General features: G+C 46.3%; 1 protein-coding gene across 3 annotated transcripts in view; it reads right to left on the bottom strand.

The window, feature by feature from the left end:
- LOC129129294 (sphingosine-1-phosphate transporter SPNS2-like) overlaps window positions 1-17,808 on the bottom strand; it is a 135,780-nt gene that overhangs the window by 14,725 nt on the left and 103,247 nt on the right. For 2 of the 3 annotated variants that reach the window (XR_013184832.1, XR_013184833.1), the window contains 3 exons: window positions 15,837-15,935; window positions 4,044-4,207; window positions 3,401-3,483 (listed from right to left, as the gene is read on the bottom strand). Coding sequence is in view for 1 of the 3 variants with exons in the window: in XM_054647094.2 (XP_054503069.1) it covers window positions 4,044-4,207; window positions 15,837-15,935 (263 nt within the window). In the remaining 2 variants the exon portion in view is untranslated. The remainder of the gene's footprint in view (window positions 1-3,400; window positions 3,484-4,043; window positions 4,208-15,836; window positions 15,936-17,808) is intronic. The other variant, XM_054647094.2, reaches the window with a different exon arrangement.

Here is a 17,808-nt window from a genome sequence, read left to right as displayed (position 1 = left end):
ATACCCAGTGTGGGCTTTTCTTCTGCAGCCCTGCAGGGTGAAGCTTTGTTTGTGTGCTCCACACTGTGAGTGAGGAAGGGATGCACACAAACCACAGACACAACTCAGCACTGCTGGGCTTCTACTTCCATGGAGAGAAGAACCTGGACTGCTCCCAGCCTTGGAAATGGCTCCTTAGCAGGGCTGCACAGGTACCTGGGATGGAGCCTGAGGATAAAAGTGCAATCATCAGATTTCTGATCCACTCCAGAGGGCTCTGCCATGGCAGGAGAGTCTAAAATTTAGCTTGGGTCTCACCAATGTCCCTCAGGCAGGTAAGAGAATTACAGGTCAGAGTGCTGATGTTTGGAAATTAAACACAACTGCTTTAAGTCTCCTCTGCAGAGTGCAGAGCAGGAAAGAAACAACAACACAGTCAAGTGATATCACAGAAGGATTGTACTTGAGTGGTTTAAAAAACAATTGAAGTATTTATCATTGCTAGTGCCTAAGACCTCTTACAGAACCCATTCTTTACTGTTTATTCTTTCTTATCACTTTGGAATGGTGGGATTAAATTTGTGTTATAGAACTAGTCCCCAAAATGACTGGATTATTAGCACAGAATGATGTGCTATCCTGTTCTCTGCTAGTACTACATTTTCTAAAAGCCTCTTTAAGATGTCAGACTTCTGAAGCAGCATGAAAATAGTAATAAAAGAATTTTGTTTTAAAAAAAGAATTTCTATGGAAAGAATTTTTTCATTTGTGTTTTGTGAGCAGCCTTGTTGACTGGAATTCCTGTGCTAAAAAAATACAAAATATGCCAGGAATTGTGGCAATGATAAAAGTAGTGTGAAAGCCTGGAAATTCTTTTTTTTTTGAAAGGAAGCATGGTGGAAACTGGAGGAAGCTTTACAGGAAAGAGTTGCTATCCTGGTATCTGCCCTGCCTGGAAGAAGAAATTATTTCTAAACAAATGCCCAGAGCCGGTTACACAAAGAAACAAACAAACGCAGAAATCCCAGCAATAATTCCCTGAATGACATTTCACAGGAGTGTGGCAGCTAAAGCAGGGACAGCTCAGCTTCCAGGGGCTGTGGGAGCAGTGTTCCACTCCTCCCTTCCGTGCTGGGTCACTAGGGAGGTGGTGCAGTGCCCTGTGCCCTGTGCCTGGCAGTGATGGATGGCGTTAATCCCTGGCGTGCGACGCCGCTCCCGCAGGTTAATTGATTTCTTTTGGCAAAGCCAGCTCCCAGCTCCTGTTGTCTGAGCAGCAGGACTGGCTGCACAGGGAAAACAAGGCAGCCTGAAATAGAAATTCCTCTGTACCCAGCAAGTAATAGGTAGGATGGAGGGGAGGGCTGGCTGGGCAGAAAGCAGCCCCTGCCAAAGGTGTGTGATGCCAAGGGCAGATGGACTGACAGGTGGGAGCTGGACGGTGCATCTGGGGTTTTTATCCACTAATAGCAAAATGCTGTTACCTCTCCTCTCACAGGCAAGCATGGAGATGCTAACAAATAAATCCTGCCCCATAAATTCTGAGGAAGCACTGAAGCTGCTGGAGGGGGCAGATGGGACCTGGTTGACAGCACAGACCCTGCTGCACAAGGGTCCCTCCACAGTCTCCAGCCTTACTTCTCTCTTACTCCACTCTCACTTCTCAGTAACTTGAGGGAAGCTGCACTCCAGGAATCTCACTGCAGGATGCCACAGTGTATTTTTAACATAGGAGTGGGCACACCCCAGAAAGAGTACCCTTCCTAGGAGTCACTTGAGAGAAATTATTTTATTAACCATTATTTATGACACTTGTTCTCCCCAGTTTGCAACACAAAATATCTGTGACTGACTAATAAAAAATTCATAAACAAAGTGTGAGTCAGGAAAGGGAATGATGCTGAAAGAGAAACAAAACCAGATTTGAAACCTGAATGTTTTTCTTCTAAGAATGGAGCAGTGGCTGTTTGTGAGGTTGGTTGCTCTGGATGTGGACAGAGTACAACCAAAGCTGCTAAGGGCAGACAGCAGCAGAAGAATAATCCCTTTTGTGTGGGAGCAATTAGAGGTGTGGATGTGATCTCCCTCCCACATTAACACTGCTGTGCAAGCTGGGGCTTTGTCAGAACAACTGTGTAAGGCACAGCAGTAATGGCAGCCAAGCAGAGCCACCCAGCTGGTGACCAGCCTGAGACCTGTGGTGTCTCCTGAGTGAACCAAACCCTCCTCCTTGAGATCTGCCCTGGAGCTGAGAACAGCTGGATACCACAGTGCCCTGCTCAGCATAAAGGTCCAGGTGGGCTTGACATGCTAAAAAATGGGAGTGACCTGAGACTCTTCACTGTCTGAACCCTGAGCCCCTCCTTCACCACCTGAGGTGCTCTCATGACACACTGGCAGCACGTGTGATGCAAAGGGACACAAATCACCACAGCCAGAAGGGGAATGAGCACTCTCCTCTCTGAACACAGGAAAGACAAGCCCAGAAGCTTTCCTATTATCAGGTGAGCACCTTAAGCAAAGGAAAATGCTGCAGAGGGGGTTTCATCTGCTGCACTGACCAAGTAGGACTTTTGGATCCTTGCAGCAAAAAAAAACCACCCTGAGCACTCAGAAACTTCTGTTCACCTTGCCATGTCACCAGGTGGTCACTGCCTGGGCTGGCATGGACAGCTTATCTGCACAAGCCCAAAACAGGGCTGGAGAGCAGATCCATAAGCTGGAGAGCAGATCCCACCTTCCTGCCTCATGCCATGCCAGGGAGGGAAACAAGGGACAGCTTTCGTGGCTTACCCAAATAATCTGCTGTAGGATTTACCTTGTTTTCTCTTAGAAAGTCCTTCCTAGCACCTAATCTCCAACTTCCCTTCCTGCCATTTAAGACTCTTGTATGCAGATAACAAACCAGGCACACACATCCTGGCAAAACCAGGATGTGATGATGTCCCCAAAGCCACACTGAAGGTCAACTCTGTAGGACTTCCCATCATTATGACATGAGGTCTTGCTTTTCCACAAAGTTTAATAAAATAAAATAGAGGAACTTCTCCTTTCTTTGGTATTTCTGTATGCTAGTAAAAGGAGGGTGGAACTGCACTTACAGGGCCACAGCACCATCTGTGGCACTGCTTCCAAATCTCTTTCATCCATCTGATAAGACAGTGTGAGCCAGAAAGTATCACCCAAACTGTTCACACACTTATGTCAACTCCAAACATCTAATTTTCCTTCCACCTCTACTACACCTGGATTGATATTCCAGGGCCCTCCTCCTTAAGGTAAATCAAGGCTCCCATTCTCCAGCGAGGGAAAAGCAAAGGCAACTCACAGCCAACACCAGACTAGTCACCTAGCCACATATTCAGCATGACATTACACATAGTAACTCTTATTTTTCAACAATGATGAGAAAGAGACTAACCCCAGAAGTTTGTATGTCATGTGGAAGCGTCTTCTGAATTACTGTAGTTGCCAACCGTGAGATGATCCGAATCGGTTTCTTTACTGAAAAACAGTAGCTTTTCTTTCATGAAGCTGCAAGAAGGGACTGGGAAAGACTCTTTATCATAGCAACCCTTGAGTGCACATGTCCCCACACACAGCTTGCTGCTTCCTTGCCTCATGTTCTTGGCTGGCAGAGGTGCTGAGTGGGGCTCTGGGGATGGAGGTGGGTGGGTGCAGCCTTGACCACCAAGCTCTGGGGAGCACCTCCTGCTCCTCACCTCACACTCCACCAGTTCCAGCACCCAGCAGCCCCTCGCCATGGACAGCCTGGGCTCTGACATGCTCAGGCAAGGGTGTGAGGGGCCTGTGCTCCCCTCTGAGCCACGTGGCCAACAACTGAGATCCACCAGAGCAGAAGCGTGTAAAGGATGCCCAGCCAGCATGACCCAAGCCCCTGTGCTTCGTGCAGCCTCATGCACTCTGCTGAGCCCAGGTTCTGAACACACAACCCAACATCCTTTACCTGGAAGGGCCAAAGCCAGGGCAAGAGGACAAGCATAAGGTTCAAGAGAGCAAACAGGCTGTGGTGCCTCCCCGTTGGCAATGGCCAGGCTACTCACTGTTGCTCAGCTTTGGCTCGGTCACTGAGGAAGAAGAGGGCTGTGGCCAGGAAGAACATCCCTCCCAGGACAACCACGAACGGGCAGAGCATGAGAGCATAACCCAGGCTGAGGAACTCCCACACTGGAGACTCCTTTGTGCTTTGTCGTATCAGGTCGGAGATCTACGAGAGAGGAGCAGAAAAATGAATCACTCAGATGAAAAAGAGACACCATGAGAGTGAAGGGAACACAACTCCTGAAACAACCACCCACCAAACATGTGTGAGCTTTAAAATGGAACAGTGTGTTCAGTACAAGCTGACTGTCCCTCACACCCTTCAGCCTTCCACACTGGAGCCTGGGCAGTTTCTGCTCTGAGGCTGGGCAGGGGCTCTCCTCTTGCTGTCACTCCTCTGGCCTGATCTAATATTATTCCCACAGCCCTTTCCATGTTCTCCCAGGCAGTGCCAGTGACAGCATCAGTGGGTGTGTGACCTTGCTGCCCTGCCCAAACACCCTGGGGAGCCAGCAGGGCCATGCTGGTGCTGCTCAGGGCTGAGGCAGTGACCAATCTTCTGCAGTTCCTATCAGGTCCTGCTCACTCCCACACCTGATCTACCTTTCAGCAAAGGAAGGTATTAAATTCCATTTCTGAGTACTGAGTGGGAAGGGGGGAAAATGTTTTCCAAACCAGATCCCATCTGATTTGGAGAAAAATAATTGGAACCTGGGGGCTTTATGCCCATGTCTGAGGTATATGGGGCTCATTCCTTCTTCCAACCCCCCAAGCCTGAAGTGTAATTGTGTACAAGACATGGCTCTGTCCCAGGCTCAGACATGGGGCTGTGCTGGCACTGCACACCACCAAATTTACGGATCAAGTCAATCTGCACCTTCTGACAACCAAAAAGCATCATTACATGAAAGCAAACACAAATTATTTACACCTACACAAAGGAGCAGAGACATACAACAGCACTATTTAGTTTGTTATGAAAAGCTTTTGCTAGAACTCAGTAAAATGAAATGCATGTCTGTAGTTTAAACTTCCACATTTTAATATTTACTGCCCAGCAAACAATTTTACTCTCCATAAATCCAAGAGAGAGGTAGCAGCAGTTGGGGTGGGTCTCAAGGCATTGGGTATTTAAATGTCCAGCTCTGTTTTTATCCATGACCTTTTGTTGGGGGAGAAACACTAATTTATACCAAAAGACTGCAGGGAATTTGGAACAAAAAAATCCTGCTACTGTGCACACACACAAATCAGCTCCAGAAATAGTCAAAGCTTGTGCAGCAACTTCAAAACTGCCACATCACTGGTAATGGAAAAGTTGGAGTCAAACACAACCTACAAGCAAGTTCTGACATTCAAGGCTTAAATCTTGACAGTGAAAAGAAGAACTGTCACATGCAGGAGCAATCACCAGCTCACACCCTGCAGTGACATGGAAGGTAAATGTGTGTGAGGAGGTGCCTGACCAACAGAAGGTGCCAGGAGCATGATGCTCATGGGGGCTCCAAAGAACAGGTCACTGGCTGTGTTTGAGCAGGGAGATTTGGGGCACTGGGGGTCTCAGTGTGTTTAGGCCCCTCTCACAGCCCAGCCTGGCTCCTAGGGAGGGATGAAAGGAGGAGCTGCCAGCCCAGTGCTGAGGGGACACTACTGCACATGCACATCCTGCCCTCCAGGATGGAGCCGCCTCCAATAAGGGGAGTGAATCAACACTGCAAGAGTGTAACTACAGAAAGAATTGAAGGGTCTTAGCCTCATTTCTCTGTTTCATTCCCTGCCCTAGAAAGGATGAGGAGAACATTTCAGTGCTTGGGATGTAGAAGAGTTCTAGTCCTCTCAAAAAGAACTTTATTCACAGTGTAAAACACACGAAGAAAAACACGAGTGTTGCAAACAATTCTTATGTGAGACTCAAGACTTGAATGTGAAAAGGATGCACCACAGGAAAGTAGCAGAATGTGCTCTGCATTCAGGGACATCAGCTGGTCGTTAATTCCCTTTTGTATCCACACACCTTAATTCCAAACATTTCCCTTACTCTTCATTATGAACCAGAATTTGGCATTGAGTCAATGTCTCTGTCAGACTGCAATAGCCAGAATTGAGGATATTCTAAAACAGAAATCTAAAGCACTTTTCATTTTGGGGAATGGATAAAGTTATTCTCTAAAAGGACCAGACAATAAATCACTTGACAAATTGACATGGTAAGTCAGCAGCAGAGGATGAAAAGCCATGCATGTGGTTCTGATTGCTTTCTCCATGGATGGTATGACATTCTAGGCTAAAAAACAGCTTTGAAAGTGTAAAGTCTCCAAAAGATAAATCTCCCAATGCAGTTTGTCTCACACCTTCCCTTCTAATGCAGCAAATTGTGTTGACCTTTTCTAGCAACAAATCATGTTATTATTAAATCTGCTGTATTTTTCATTTTTAACCAAACACATTCTGTAAATGCACAGTTTAGAAAAAAAATGCCTTTCCTCCCTTTCAAGGCATAATTCTTTCCACCAAGCCTGCTGGGCTTCCTCACCCAGGTTCCATATAATACACTCCCCAGTGTCTTCATCTCTAAACTCTAGGATTTTACCAGGGTCCACATATATGTTTTTCCTGCTCTCTGTTAGCTTGTTCCAAACCACCTGCTAAGGCTGGAACTTTGGCATCTCCTCTCAAGAGGACACAGGACATAATTACAGACCTAGGCTCCAAGAATGACACACCATTTGCCAAATGCTCTGCTCTGTACTGCCAGTTTTGGGTTTTCCTTGCAATGACAGCATCCTGAGCTGGCCAACTGTGATTTGGCAGGACCCAATCAAGCATAATTTTTGGTGTCTTCTCTCTAAGATGAGTAACAAACTGCGGGGGCTGCGTGTGGCCGGTGCCAGCTCTGCAGCACGGAGTCGTGTGTGGGATTCCTTCCTTTGTTCCTCCAGCTGGGAGGTGCCAAAAAGCTTCAAAACATCTATGCAGAACGTGGGGGTGGAAAATCAAGAGGGAAGTCCTGTTGCTGCTCTGCAGTTTAATCACAAGTCTTTGATACCAACTGTAAGAGCCTGAATTAGAGATGCAGTGAAAATGCAATTTATTGGATCCAAAGTGTTCCAGCAGTCCAGGGTTGTGGGTGACAGAGCTGTGCCCACAGCTGTCAGCTCCAGCTGCAGGCAGGCCCTGAGACCCTGAGTTTAGGTTACAATGCATTATAGACTTTTCTTTTGGTTACATTGCATTATAGACTTTTCTTTTGGTTACAAATGCATTATAGACTTTTCTTTGCTGAGCATCTTCATACAGTAGAACCAATCTGTACCTTAACTATTATCTACAGCCTATCATAACTACTGTAATTACCATATTCATGTTACTGTTCTCCAATCACTAAAAGTTGGTACATTACAGTTTAAGCTAGAAGTTGTGTTTCAGTTTTCTTGCAGTGGAAAATTCTGAGACCTTTTATCTACTGGCAACATTTGCTGCCTTGTTTGCCTGTGCTCTCTTCCTGCTTGGTAAAAACATCTTCTTGTTTGGGGTGGGTTTATCCTTTGCTCTAAGCCATAAAAATCCCTTCTAACTCACACACCCTTTGCCTCCTTGGTTATCCAGTGAGACTGGCTCAGCAATTCTTTTCTTCTAGATCAAAACTTGCTTTCATTTCTATTCCTTCTTCAGATTCTACATTCAAAAATCTTTCTGCTAAGCATCTGTGAGACTTTCTTGTCAAACTTTCATCCTTCCCAACAACCAACCTGGCTGTGAAATTCACATCTCCTCCCTTGCTGTGCAGCACAGAGCTCAGAGCAAGAGGAATGACTTTGCTGAATAAACTCAGCTTGAGGCACTTTGAGAGCAGAACAGGACAGTGTGTGCTCAGCTGGTGGCAGCACCTGGATGGAGCCCAGCTGCAGACAGCTCCTGCTTTCTGCAGAACCAGCAGTGCAGCTGCAGTGGCACCATCCCAGCCCCAAACCCCCACCTGTGTCTCCATCTGAGTGCAGGAAACATCAGGGGAACAAAGGGAAGCTTCATTACTGTCGTGGGAAGAGTGTGGTGTGTGCTTTGGAACAGGCTGCAGGCCATGGACACAGGAGATGCCAAGGTGGGCTGGAGCCCAAGGAAGGCATCTGGATTCCATGTTCTGTCCCTCCTGAACAGTCTGGGTGGGTAAATTAACTGATTTATTAATTACACAGTGTAATGGTAAGAACATCTCTGAAATCACTGTTTCATTTCCTCCTCTCTTGTTGCTGAGTCAATATTTCAATTCCTCCGCAATTGGCTTCTCTAAGTTTCTGATGTTGCCACTTGGGCACAAATCCTGCTACATAAAAGAGTTTTTCTGGCACAAATATCTGATTTCCATGATTACCAGTTTGATACAAGCCAGGTTCTCCCTGGCTGATCATTTCAGTACAGTTCCTAACACAGTATTCCCTGTAACCCCACAGTGGTTTGAGATCCACCCACTCTCAAGTCAGAGTGAATATGAAAGATTTCTTTAATTTTCTTAAAAAATGGACTGTGAATGAAAATGAAGCTGAGAAAGCAAAAAGAAGGGATTTTATAAAGTAAACAATTTGCTGGGCTTGGGGGGAGCAGAAGAGTTGACACTGTGCTAAGTGGCATGAGGAACAGTTTATAATAAGAGGAAGCAAACCTGTTTTTTTAATGATATTGTCCCTCTCCCAGGATGACCAGGCTGCATTAAATACATGGTGCTGCCTTGAAAAAGGCTACAGTAAATAAAGATACTCCATAGGGATGCTGCTTGCTGTGCCAGGACATGGACTTGGTACATCAGAGCAATATCTGCCCCATTTACCCTGGAGAGGGCTGGAAGTCTCTTTTCCTCAAATCATTAACTGCATTTCTCTCTGGTCTGGTGTGCCCAGGGATTTTCTAAGTTGAGACTGGCCTTTCTCTGATCCCAGAGAGAGATGCCTCCTACCATGGGGCATGTGAAGGAACTGCCATGACCCAGGTAGGTGAATGAGCAGGGATGGGGGTGCCCATTCCCATGCAGAAACAGGTCTGGGGCACAGGACCTTTAGCAGAATCCCTGTCCCCACCTCCCCTGGCTGCATGGGCCCCTTCCCTGTCTGTATATCCCACAAAAGCAAAGTGAATCCTTGTGTTGAAGAGAATCTGGACACATTCTGAAAGGTGCTCAGCACCATGAAAACTGCCCATCTTGGGAGCATGCAGGATCCTTGGCAGCTCAGAGGAAGAAAACATTTATTTAAGGAGGTTTTCAGTGCACAGAGGAGTGACAGAGCAGATGAGACAGAGCTTGAAATACTCGAGTGCAACAATGACCTGCTTTGGATTTCTGGGCTTTGTCTACTGAGATACTTTCACCTACATGAAACATTTATCAAAAATACAGAGAACCTGAACATCTAACAAGGTCATGAACATGACAGATGCACAGAACTCTGAAAGAAAAAACACCAAAACCAGGCTGTGAACCCTGGGTACAGAGCATTTTAGAGATGGGAAGTCATTTGGTATTTTATTAACAGACTTAAATTTTATCTGTTCCTGACTCATCAGAAGTGGGAAGCTTGTTAGCTCGCTGCAATGAGGAGATCAATCCCATGAGGACTGGTCTCCAGGTGGTTAATTCTCCTCTTCTTTTGCAGCTGACAGCTATGTCAAAAATTTGGCCTCCAGTGCACTATGAAAAAGGCTTTTAATTACTCAGGACCAGAGAAATCTTCAATTTAAAGTTACTGCTTGAAGAAACAGGTAATAAGGAGGAGGGGCTGGAGGTTCTCACCCTCACATCATTTCCCTGGCAAGCACAGTGGATGTTCAGACTGGCAAGGCCAAGTCCCATTTCACCCACCACAGTGTGGGTCACACCCAAGCATGAATGTGGGGAGAGATCTCTGCAGGAGGAGTGGTGCCATCAGGGTCTCACCACACCTGTCAGGCAGCTGGCACTTGGGAAAGAAAGAACACTAAAAACCATAAATGTGTGTCACAATTCATCTACCAACTCTATCAGGTGATGGGAGATGCTGCTTATACAGACCCATGTACACTATATTAGAACATGGCTGCAAAAGGCAACAAGACAGAGACCTCTGTTCCATCCTCAGCCCCACAAGAGCACTGGGATATCTCCTGATGGTCCATGAACCAGAGAGGGATGGCAGGATATTGTATTTGCTGGGAAATGGCCCAACAAAGGCAGGAATGATGAATCTGACTCCATGTTCTCAGAAAGCTAATTTATTACTTTATGATACTATATTATATTAAAGAATACTAAACTATACTAAAGAATACAGAAAGGATACTTACAGAATGCTAAAAAGATAATAATGAAAACTCCTGACTCTCTCCAGAGTCCTGACACAGCTTGGCCTTGATTGGCCAAAGAGTGAAAACAACTCCCAGCAGAATGCAATGGAACAATCACCTGTGGGTAAACAATCTCCAAACACATTCCACATGAGCACAGCACAGGAGAAGCAAATGAGAGCAGAATTGTTTTCCTTTTCTCTGAGGCTTCTCAGCTGCCCAGGAGAAAAACCCTGGGAGAAGGGATTTTTTCAGAGAATGTGAATGTTACAGCAGGGGAGTATTTTGCACATTTTTGTTTCAGGACAATACTGCCTTTTTGACCTTGAGCTCATCTCTTAGCCTGCTTTGGCAGGAGGGACAGGGCTGTGTAACCCCCAGCAGGCACCTAATGGGCCATGTTTGAGGAATGGCTGCATGGGTCACCCAGGGACAGAACAGCCAGACTGCAGCATCACATCCCAACCCCACCCTTCATTGCTATACCCTGGTTTTAAGTCAGACAGAAGTGGATTTGACTCCCAGTGGGCTGAGGTCTGTTTTAGTCTAGCAAACTAAGCTGGAAAAAATGTCCTTCCAGAGTAAGCATGTCCTACTCTGAAGCAGCCATAGCATTTTAAGCCATAAAATATAAATTTTAAACCATAATACATTAATTCTGCTTCCTCAGGCAGGCAAGTCTTTACACATAGAGCTACTTTCCATACAGATATCCTTGGTGAGGTAAACTCCTTCAAACCAAATCAACAAAAAGGCTGTTTCAAACTGGGCCAAGACTCTGTGAAATCTGCACCTCCAGGTATAACTTTCATTAAAAAGTATCTTAATTGCTGCATTTACCACAGTTTTTCTTGCCTTGCCCCTAATGAAATTCTGATCTGCTTGCCCTGATACTCTGCACCAGGGATAATTAACACTGCTCTGCTAACTACTTGCTAAAGGAAGGTCATTAGTATTCTTGCTGCTTAAATAGCTCATTAGGTTTATCAACCTGCTCAGAGGGAAGCTGGGGAAGGAGAAAAGCGAAAGGTGCCAAGGCTGGAGGTGGTGTCCCTCCAGTAAAACTGGAACAGCCCAGGAGGGCAGGAAGGATGGGAGCCACCATCAGAGGAGTCCAGGGAGCAGTGCTGGTCCATCCAAGGTGCTCCTGGAGGAGAGCAACCTCTGGCACTTCAGAACAGCCTCTCACAGGCTGATGTGGCCAGGGGACAAGGAGATACAGACTGGTTTTCATCCTCAGACCTTCTGAACAGCTGCACAGAGGAGATGGGAGGGAGCTGAAGCAAACAGCAGCAGGGCAGTGAGGGCAGTGTGTGCCCACAGAGCACCTGCCTGGCACACAGGGACAGCACCTCCTGCAGCAGGTCCTGCAGTTGGCATCACAGGCAAGGGTGGAAGAGAAAAGTGCTCAGCAAATTACAGACTTGGAAGAGAAAAAAGAAAAGGAAGGGAAGGAAGGGAAGGAAAGAAAGGAAAGGAAAGTGCTCAGCAAATTACAGACTTGGAAGAGAAAGAAGGAAGGAAGAAGGAAAGAAAGAAAGGAAAGGAAAGAAGGAAAAGAAAGAAAAGAAATGAAGGAAAGAAGGAAAGGAAAGAAAGAAAGAAAGGAAAGAAAGAAAAAGTCCCAAGCCACAGCCTTGAAATAAAACTCTCCTTCTGCCTGCATTCAGATTTCCAGAAGCAGAAGAGCAGTCAGGGAGTGGAGGGGGACACAAGGAGAAGGATGATGTAAACCCTGAGCAGGGAAGACAGGTTCATGCCTGTGCACAGATGGACACAGGAGCATGGACTTACAACTGTTTTATTTTAAAGGGCAACCAAGATCAAACCAGAGTTAGTGATACAAAGAGCTGGAGTTGTGATGCAGCCTGACAAGAGTTAACTATTTCATGTGCTGCTGCCAGCTCCCTCCACTTGCTCTTCTGAGTCTGAAATGCTGTCTGGGCAGCAGTTGAAGACCTTTATCTGATACTCAACAGTAATGGTGGGACTTGGGGCATTTCTCTTCACACTTCTGTGCTCCAGCAATCGTGGGAGTGGTCAGAGATAGAAAAGTACTACACATTTTTGGGTGCAATGCACTGAGCAGGTGAGATTTCTCACCTACTGCCTCAAGAATAAAGTGTGGAGTGACTCTGGAGGAGTTAAAAAGGAGTTATTTAAACCACAGGTTGGTTATCACAAAGATCTTGAAAAAAACTGCAGCTCTCTAGGAATAAAAGCTGTCTCATCTACTGAACTTCTGCAGCAATATCTATTCTTATTTGGAAATAAGCAGGCAGTGCTGATTTACAGTAAATGATCTCAGAGCTTGCTTGCCATGTAGTAAAGCTTTATGCAAATTGCAGCTGCCACCCTAAAGCTCTATTTGCATAACTCCTTTGTAAGTCAATCTTAAGCCTTTTTACCACAATAGAAGTTATCAATATTTAAAGAGACATGAAAAATAGCCACACATATGTGCTCCCTGCCACTCAGCTTTTAAGCACTAACGTGTATTTGCTGCTTGGGGTGGTTTAAGGAGCTGCAGTGCAAGATTTGGAATGGAGTGAAGTGACAGAAAGTCTGAGTGTGACCTTGAGCTCCAGGACACACCACAGAGCACAGCAGCAACTGCACACCTGAGGCTGTGGCTGATCAGCACCTTCTGTGTTTTATACAGGGATTTTAAGATCAATACCACCTTTATTGGTATCCAGCACAGATAACTGCCTGCCACAGCTTGGTCCTACAAGGACAAGGGTCCCCAGTTCTTTATTAAGAGCATTGCTGGAGGGAATCTCACTATTAACTCATCCAAACCATGTAGGATTCCAGCCATGTTTGATCAAAGCACTGATCATCTAGTGAGGGAACTTCAGGGGAATTCTGAAGCAGTTGGAAGACACAGCAGATCCCAGGTGAACCCAAGTGATGAGGAGGTTGAGTTTCACCCATTCTGAGCCTGCCTGTTACTGCAGCTCACAGAATCATTAATGCTGGAAAAGATCTCTGAGATGGTAAAGTCCAACCTGTGACTGAATACCACCTTGTAAACCAGACCAGAGCACTGAGTGCCACATCCAATCCTTCCTTGGACACCTCCAGGGCCTTCTGCTGCTCTCCTTCAAAACCTTCCCCTGCTCCTGGTCTGCCTTGTGAAGAGTCTGGAGTCACAGCAGTGGGAGCTGATGCCCTCAGGGTGGGGATTCCCAGAAGGACTGTGGGAATCAGGTTCCCAAATTTCCCTGAAATCCAGCAGGAGCAGGTTCCTCAGCCCTCACAGACTGCCTTGAAAATCCTGGTCAGAATCTGAGCCCCTTCTGCAGCCTGCCCAGCTGGGGTTCAATGCTGCATGGAGTTTCTCCATCCTGCACTACAGCTGGACAATTCCTGTGGTTTCTAACACCCAGGGTCAGTGCCTGCCTTAGCTCTGGTGCAGAAGTTGGCTTTCCTTTTACTTTAAATAGTATTTGCTTTCTGTGTTATGTGGAGCTGTGGCTGACCTTTCAGTCCTGGTACAGGGGGAGGATGAATCAGCCCAGCCAGAAAAGAGGCTGCACAAAGGGATGCTGGCTCCATCATGGCATGAGGGCTTCACTCCTCCTCTGCTGCACAGAGCCTTGGACCTGCCTCACCTCTTCCCAAATCACAACTGCCCAACAATTACAGCATTGGAAAAGGAAAATAATTCAAAAATAATAACGAAGAATTCAGAAATAATTAAAAATAATAACGAATATTTTCCCAGTCTAAAGAAAGCCTAAAGCAGCTATTAAACTGGGGCTCTACATATTTCAGCCAGAAATCCTTAAGTAACTCACAACTTGCTTGATCTCTGAATACCAAGAGGGCAAGGCACATTATTTCTACAACCAAAGACCTTTTATTTTTAATCTATGACATCAAAGAGCCCCAGGCAACTTTCAAGAATAATTGCAATCATTCAGGGCCCTAGGAATTCCTCGTGGACATCCCTCTTCTGCAGGGGAAAGGATGAACATGCAGCAGTCACCTGAGGCAGCCTGGCCTGCCCCAGCCCTGCCTGGCTCCTTCTCCTCTCCCACACTCCCCACATCCTGCCCTGCATGAAGCAGCCTCTCCTGCAATTCCTTTGTTCTTGCCACCTTCAAATAACTTCTAAAATAAGATTGTTTCTCCCCAGGTGCCCAGAACATTGAAGTAAATATAGAGTTAAGCTAAATTGTGCATTTTTATTCTCTTGAGAGATTTCTCATTTCTTTGGTCTTCTCAGTCTTATCTGTATCTGCCTTTTCCTGTGTGCTTCAGAGGGCTACAGAGCAGCCACAGCACTGCCACTCAAAAGTAAACATTGATGTATATTTAAACAGATATACTCACAAAATTAAGAATATATAAATAAATATGTGGAGCTACACACACTGGTGTCTACAGGATGAATAGATGAGCAATGATGGTTGTAAAAAATAAAAAAAGCCCCACAGCACCCAGCAGCTCTGTGTGAGCTGGAGGAGCACATCAAAGTCCTGTCTCTCAGGAGATGGGACCAGTGAAGATCCCAGTGACACCCCTGGGAAGCAGCACTTTCAACACACCAGGAACAGGGTCGCTTATGGATTTCTGGGGAAGCTGCTATATTTTATAAATGATGATCTGTGATCTCTGAAACTCCATGCAGCAAACTCCACTGAAGGAAAAAGACATTTCCCCAGTATATCCAGATTTCTTTTCCTCATTACACTTCCCAGGCTATTTATTTTCAGCTGTTCTCTCTCTGAGTGCCAGGTTTTGGAGCTGGGTCTCTTGTTCTGTTCTGCAGGAGGATAAGGGTGGCATAGGAAGGGAGACCCTCAGTCAGACCAAGGCCACTGAAGCAGTCACAGAAGGGAACCCAGAGTGAACACCCCAGGAAGGAGCACTAACAAAACCCCTGGCTGGGCACTGCCCAGGCTCCCCAGGGCATGGCCATGGCCCCAAGGCTGCCAGAGCTCCAGGAGAGTTTGGACACTGCCCTCAGGCACAGCGTGGGATTGTTGGTGTGTCTGTGCAGGGCCAGGGGCTGGACTGCATGATCCTTGTCAGTCCCTTCCAGCCCAGAATATTCTGTGGTTCTGTGATTTACTGTCACACAAAGCAGGTACAGCTGTGTGCTGCTGCCCATAAACAAACAGGTATTTGGTTTCTGAGGTCAGTTAACAGCTAAACACACACATGACTCTCTTCCAACCTAATTTCTCTGGGCCCCATGTCCACACCACAGCAAGAACACTCTCTCTTTCCAGAGCTGGAAACACCTCAGGCTAAAAAGATGTGGAAGCTCATTTCCCACACCCAAGTAGTCCTCCCTGGCTTGAACTGCAGGTCACAACAACCCAACCAGGTAAAGAAAGTGGCACTGCTCTGCAGCACTTCCCATTCTGCTGACAAACACAGGCCTTCCTTCCCAGCAGGACCTAACCTGGCATTTCAGATGAGCAGTTTGGAAACCAGAGCAAACCCTGCCAGAGCCTGCTGTGAGCACTTACAAATCCAATGAGATAAGGACTGCCAGCATCTCCCAGGAGGTGTGAAGTGAAACTCTGCAAGGCCACTGCGGTTGCACGGCGAGTTGGAATGACCACGTACTGCAGAGAAGGGGAAAGAAACAAAAACAGGTAAAGAAGCTGAAATAAGAACCTGCCCATCTGCCTTGTACTGCTCAGGGCAGCACAAAACAAACCAGCTACCCAGACAGAGCACTGGCCAGTCCATGGCTGGCTCAGGCAGCTGGGAGCCACAGAAACCCCTCCTGTTCTGTTGGCAGGGGCTGAGGGGAGGAAGCTCTGCCCTCTCTGCTCCACTCTCAGCTTGCATTATCAGCTTTGCCCACAAGACACTTTGCTGTTGCTCCTCAGACTGCATTTTGCTTTGCTGATGGGAAGAATAAAATTTAAAGTTGCTCAACTGTTGGGGAAGATGAAACAGGAAAGCCTTATAAATATGATTGCCTGGGAGAAGATTTTGAGAATATGGAAACTATAAGTGAGATTGGAATGAAAGCAAGCTTTGAGATCCCTCAGTTACTGAACAACTGGAAAACAATGGTGTGGCCAGCTGAAGGTGATCCCCTTTTGATGGAACAACACCCTCTGCTTGCAGACAGGCCCAAGGGGCAGAGCAGACCCTACAGCTTGGCAGAAGGGGCCCAAAGAGGAGTTTTTAGGATTTAAAATGTAACAGAGTATGGTAATGTAATGATTCTTATAGGCTGCATGTAAATGCTATAGGATTTGTATCTTGGATTGGATTGGTTAGTGAGAATGAGAATATTCAACACAGAAGAAGATTTATGGTATTGCAATGGGAACCTCACTCTCTCATCCTCTGTACCAGGCTCTTGCCTTCTCTCTCTTTATTTCTCTCAGTCCTGCTCTGAGCTGTGGCTGCAGCTCCCAGCAGGGCCCTGCCCCCAGGCCCTTTTCAATAAACCACAAGTTCCAAGCCCTGGTTTCAGAGATCTCTGTCTCTGTCCATCCCCACCATCCTGCCCCCGATGCTCCTACACTCAACACCATCAGCCTTCCCCTCAAGGACTGAGCTGCAACCTGGGAAATTTGCTTTGTTCCACAACAAAAGTTATTTTGTTTCCTCAACTACCAGCAATCCACATCAGTATGCAAGGTCATGGTCACACAGCCTCCCTTCCCACTCCATCTCTAGCCACTTCACATTTTTCTCAAAAATTTGTGATTCCATTTGTGAAAGTGACAAAGTCACCTTAGGAAAATTTTCCACAGCCAAGATCCTGTATTTTGGCCTCCACTCCTCTAATAGGACATGACACCCTTAGCCAGGTCATGCAGAATCAGTCAGATTACACAGGAGCAGTGGAAAACACAAATTACTTCCCCATGAAGGGACTAGAGCTCAGAGATAACAGAGCCCTAACCACGGAAGGGGATGAAAAATTAAAAAATAAAAAACCCAGCAACTCCCTGTCCTGTGGAATGACCTTAATTTTATAATAGACTTTTTAGAGGCAGAGGAAAGTAATTGTCTCTGGCATAAATTGTTAAAGACACTGGCTAAGGACATCTGCATCAAGTCCACATATCCCAGTTTATGAATTGATCCTGTCTTGATTTAAAGGCTGGAAGTAATGAAGAATTCAATAGGTCTCTGAATCCAAGTGAGCATTGTTTCTGCCTGTAAGCACTGATCTCACTGTGCTTTTTGCTGTGCCTCTGACAGGAGTGACTCTTGTTTAGCCCTTTGGAGACCATGATCCCTTTTATTTATCCCCTTTCTCTCTGATGGGCTGCCTCCATCTTTCTTTAGAATGCCTGCCTTGCCAGGATCCTGCAATCCTTTCCCAAAGGAAATGTGACATTTCAGGAATGGCCAGAGATACACAGAGATCCTTTACCTGGACTGGCTGGCAGGGAGGACTCACTCAGGGCACAGGACTAAAGCACATTGCAGTGCTTGAACTATTCCTCACAGGGCAGGGGAAAGAAT

Source organism: Agelaius phoeniceus, chromosome 20 (assembly GCF_051311805.1).
Source record: "Agelaius phoeniceus isolate bAgePho1 chromosome 20, bAgePho1.hap1, whole genome shotgun sequence".
In the NCBI taxonomy this organism is placed as follows: Eukaryota; Metazoa; Chordata; class Aves; order Passeriformes; family Icteridae; genus Agelaius; species Agelaius phoeniceus.
Note: the sequence above shows the minus strand (reverse complement) of the source record. Positions and strands in the feature narration are given on the sequence as shown.